The sequence below is a fragment of the Nestor notabilis genome, unplaced genomic scaffold (genome assembly GCF_000696875.1).
Source record: "Nestor notabilis isolate BGI_N333 unplaced genomic scaffold, ASM69687v1 scaffold14146, whole genome shotgun sequence".
In the NCBI taxonomy this organism is placed as follows: Eukaryota; Metazoa; Chordata; class Aves; order Psittaciformes; family Psittacidae; genus Nestor; species Nestor notabilis.
Genome location: NW_009934328.1, coordinates 3,443 through 7,892, shown reverse-complemented (window position 1 = coordinate 7,892; position 4,450 = coordinate 3,443). Strand labels below are relative to the sequence as shown.

Here is a 4,450-nt window from a genome sequence, read left to right as displayed (position 1 = left end):
TGCTGCAGCTCTAGCAAGCTACCAGCCCCTTGACTGTGGGCATCAATCCTCCTCCTGGCCAAGTGCTTGCTGCTGAAACACGTGGCATCAGCCTCTCTCTATAGCATAGTGCTCCTGATGTTCGCTCTCATTTTCATACAAGGAGCCATCATTGAGGGGACATGTAGCAGAACTACAAAGCCCAGAGACCCTGGGTCCCGGCGCACTCAGCCCCACTGCCTGTTTCAGGCCATTCCCTGGGCAACTTGTGCAGGACCAGTAGCCAGGCAGAAGGGACAAGTGCGGGACAGCCAGGCAAGTGGTGCCACCGTGTGGGAGTAGCCCACGTTGCTCTTTGTGCAATAAGGGTTATAGGGGGAGCTCAGAGGTGAAAATAAATACATAAATAAATCATACCTTGACTCTCTCCCCAGAAAAATTAAAGAGAACATGAGACTTATCCAGAGAAATTCTCTCTTTTCCTTGCTGGAAGCCAAAAGCTATCTGGCTTCTCTTGGGTAAAGGTGTCTTCTGTACAGAGCAATTCATAGTCAGGCAGAGCTGAATGCTCCCACAGTCATGTCAGCTGCCACCCAGACTGATCACTGAAGAACTGTGCACATGGAGATTCATTTAGCTCATAGGCGTGTGAAGGTGTTAACAACGATGCACAGGAACCAGGAGGATTTCAAAACACCAACTTAGCGCAGATTTCTGCTCCTCCCTCTGCTCCCATTCTCTGTCTGGGCACGGGAAGATGAAGCAGCATTTGAGTCCTGCAGATAACTCTCTCAAAACAGGAGGGACAAGAATACACCCAGGACAGATCCACTAGCTCCGGCCAGGGCTCTCTTCATGCAAACTGCTTCTTAACAAGGCCTTCCCTATGGCCTCAGCGCAGACCCCAAACAAGGGATGGAAGACATAACATGGTGTGGGGCAGCAGCCTGCAACCTACCACTTCCCTTGCTGTTTAAGGGTCTGGTTTTGCCCCGTGGTCCACCTCCTGTCTGGACTGCAGTCTTCGGGCTAATGTGGGGCTACTTCACAATGAACAGACCTAAGAACATGTGCAGTGCTCAGAACAAAGGCTGCGTCAGAGAGAAACCCTCTCCAAGCAGCAGCCTTGGGCACAGGTCTCTTGCTGGTACTCTCTTTGCCTTCTTCAAAGGCCTCTTTGTTGCGTTGGGTTCAGGAAGTTGCATTCAATTACGCCCATCACACCTACATGTTCCTCCCTGCACCAGGGGCCAGAATTGGGCTGCTTTAACCAATTCTGCTCAGAACAACAACAAAATAACAGTAGTTATTTGGGGAGCACTGACACACCAAACCCATGACAAAGACTGCTGCAAGGTAATGCTTCAGCAATCACTTCCTAATAGAGTCCAGGCTATCCTGCCAGAGCAGATCCCCTTCCGGAAGTCACCCTGGAAGAGAAGCAGGCTGCCCATCTTCTGGGAGCACCTCCAGCCACAGCAATATTAAACAGTAGCTGGACATCTCTACTTACCTAAAACCCACTACTGAGGAGCCAAGACATATTTGCAATCATAAAGCATCTGTACAATCAGATACCTCGGCAGCCAACGTGTCTGGAAGGAAAGGGGCAACTTTTTCTCTTGTCCTAAAGCAATGTATCTGCTGCCACCAGAGCAGACAGGGCAGCAGCCCCACCAGTCCCCAACCCCACTCCAGCTCCCAGCACAGAGGCCAGGACTAAACTCTGCTGACACAGTCCTGCAGAGTGCAGCACACCTGGTTCTAGAAGACTTGCAGGGGAGAAAGATGAATAAATACACATTAAGGGAAGAGTGTAATAAATATGTTTATTTACATGGCTTCCTCCCTCTCTCCTTGCCATGAAAAGGCTGAGAAGGGAGATACACGTGTAGAACAGGAGGAAAAAGCCAGTACACCCCAACAGTGTAAAGACAGTGCCCATCTCTCTCAAAGAAGAGCCTAGTGCCCAGCTCTCCTTCCCCACTGTGAGATTTACAGACCTTCATACTAACTCCCAGCAGTCCTTTGCCATCCCAGTTACAATCAAGGGGCTCCCATGGCCCATGCAAATCCACAAGGTTCGCAGTTATCCATCCCTTACTTGGCAGAAGGGTTCTCTCCAGCAGAGGAGCAGGGAATGGCAGGGTCAGCCTCTGGTGAATGCTCTTTGCTTTTCCCAAATTCAATGACCAGTGGCTTCCCCTGCAGCTTGTACCCGTTCACCAAGTGCATGGCGTCCTGCGCCGACTGAACATCTGCAACGAGAGAGTAAACGGGCACAGGGTACACAGCGCAGACACACGTGGTGCTCCCACAGACGTTCCTGGCTCACAGACCCTCAGCCTGCACCATGACACAGTGCAGCACTGGGATCCTCCAGCCAGGGTGACATTCCAATATAAATAGGGCACGTTAACAGACTGCATCCCTTCTGATGAATCCTCATCCAATCAAGGAGAGGAAGAATCAAGGAGAAGGTGCCTCCTTCTCCTTGGAGAGCAAGCTTAGCATCAACCCAGCGCCCTGCAGGAAGGTGTGGCACCTTCCTGGGTCAGGGAGGAACTGAAAGGCACAAGGCAGCAACTCACCAGGGAAGGTGATGAAAGCCTGACCCCTCATCCGGCCGCTCAGGAGGCGGAACTGGATCGGTGGGCTGTCCTCCTTCTGGAACCGAGCAAACAAGGACACCAGGTCCTTCATTGTCACTCGAGGGCCCAGATTCTTCAAGTACAGCACCTGCTCCAGAGAGACACAAAGGATCAGCCGGCCTGTGCCATGCAAACAGACACCTTCCAACCTGGTTCCAAGTCCATATGCCTCAAAGGTATGAATTAGTTCAGTCCCTCTGCCACCCCAGAGTCCTTCGCCCACATGCTAATGGTGGGGTTTGGAAGAGAGGCCGGTGTATGGGGAAAGGCAGCTCTGCACTCAAGGCATCGTCATGCCTACCTGTGCCAAGTGCTGATAGCTCCAGTTATTTATAAAGCACAACAAGCTCCAGCTACCAGTTAAGCACAATCTGAGTGAAGTCACAGCTTCTTGACTAGTGACCTGCCAGCACCAGGAAGGGCTGTGGGCTGAAGTACAGCTCTTTGCCAGGCTGGGTGACATCCCACTAGAGCCAAAGGTCCCCTTCCCTCCCAGAGTGGAGGCTGCTCTCCCTTGGCCAGGAGGATCAAACGAGCACCCTCTAAACAACGGGGAAGAGGAGCCTTTGGCTGCTGAAGCAGCTTCAGGGCATGCTAGCAAGGAAGAAGAATAAACCCTGGTTCAGCTCCACACACCTTGCTGGGGTCCCCAGGGTGGTAGGATGAGAAGCGGGGGATACTCCGGAGTTCTTCCTCTGAGAGACGGTTCTTGCAGATTTCCTCTTCTGGGACAAACTCTACAGGGTCTTTGATAACCACAAGACTTGGAGGGGGCTGGTGGGGACTTGTTGCAGGCAGGCTGGGACTTCTTTCCTGTTCTGCCTGCTCTTCCTGATCTGGAAGTGATGACTCCTCAGCCACAGGTCCCTGCAGGGCCGGGGAAGGGCACAGGCATGGGTCACTCTTGGTAGGCTGGACTTCTTCAGGACGCTTCTTGCAGAGCAGCTCTTGGTAAACACTCTCCAGATGACCCATGGGGTCCTTTACATCTGTTATCCTCTTCTGAGTGTCATCTAATCCACAATGGAGAAACATGGCAATGCAACTACCACCAAGAACCTGGTAAACCTGACTCCTTCAACACACTTTCCTCCTCCTGCAGGCATGGCCAGGATGAGCCATGCTACCTTTCTACACCACTACATGGATATAAACTTCCAGGGACACCAGATTAAGCTCCTGGGTTCAAAGGAGGTCCATGGCATGGACTGACCAATGATCATCTCCTTTCCTCTACTTAATGGATATGGGGACAGATGCGAGAGAGGCATCTCCCAACCTACAAGCCTCAACCTTGCTCAGGGACCACAGTGCCAGGGCAAGAAATGCTGTTATCCCAGGGACATGGTGCCGGGAATCAGCAACTGGGCTCCAATTCCATTTGGCTACTGGGAGGAGCCTTTAACAAGTCACTCCTACTCTTTCCTGCTCCATGCCTTTGCTTCCCTCCCACCATTGTTAGACTGCAGCTAAATGAGAGAAGGGATGATCTCTACCCCCAGGCAAAGCATAACCCCAGCTGCTCTTCCACATACTGAGCTGGGCTCTGCACCACATCAAGATCCATGCTTTCCAAACAGAGATGGACTTTACAAGCCTCTACATTAAACCCTTCAGAGAGCCCACTCTCTGTCTGCTCATGTAAGAGAAGAAAATATCTCCTCCCACGCAGTGCCAAAACAGAACCATGTCTTCAGGGACAGAAGGCCAGACAGCAATGTGTCGGACTCCCACACCCTGGCTCTGCATGCTGGAACAAAGGCAGGAACAGCTTTGAGCCCACAGACCTTCGTGGTAGAGCGCCCGGAGGAAGGAATGCC

General features: G+C 52.0%; 1 protein-coding gene across 1 annotated transcript in view; it reads right to left on the bottom strand.

Annotated features, from left to right (window-relative positions):
• Positions 1-2,079: 2,079 nt before the first annotated feature.
• RBM41 (RNA binding motif protein 41) overlaps positions 2,080-4,450 on the bottom strand; it is a gene marked incomplete at its 5' end in the record, with an annotated part of 5,537 nt that continues 3,166 nt past the window's right edge. Inside the window, 4 exons of the mRNA XM_010017281.1 lie at positions 2,080-2,237; positions 2,571-2,718; positions 3,267-3,643; positions 4,418-4,448. Coding sequence (XP_010015583.1) covers positions 2,080-2,237; positions 2,571-2,718; positions 3,267-3,643; positions 4,418-4,448 — 714 coding nt within the window. The remainder of the gene's footprint in view (positions 2,238-2,570; positions 2,719-3,266; positions 3,644-4,417; positions 4,449-4,450) is intronic.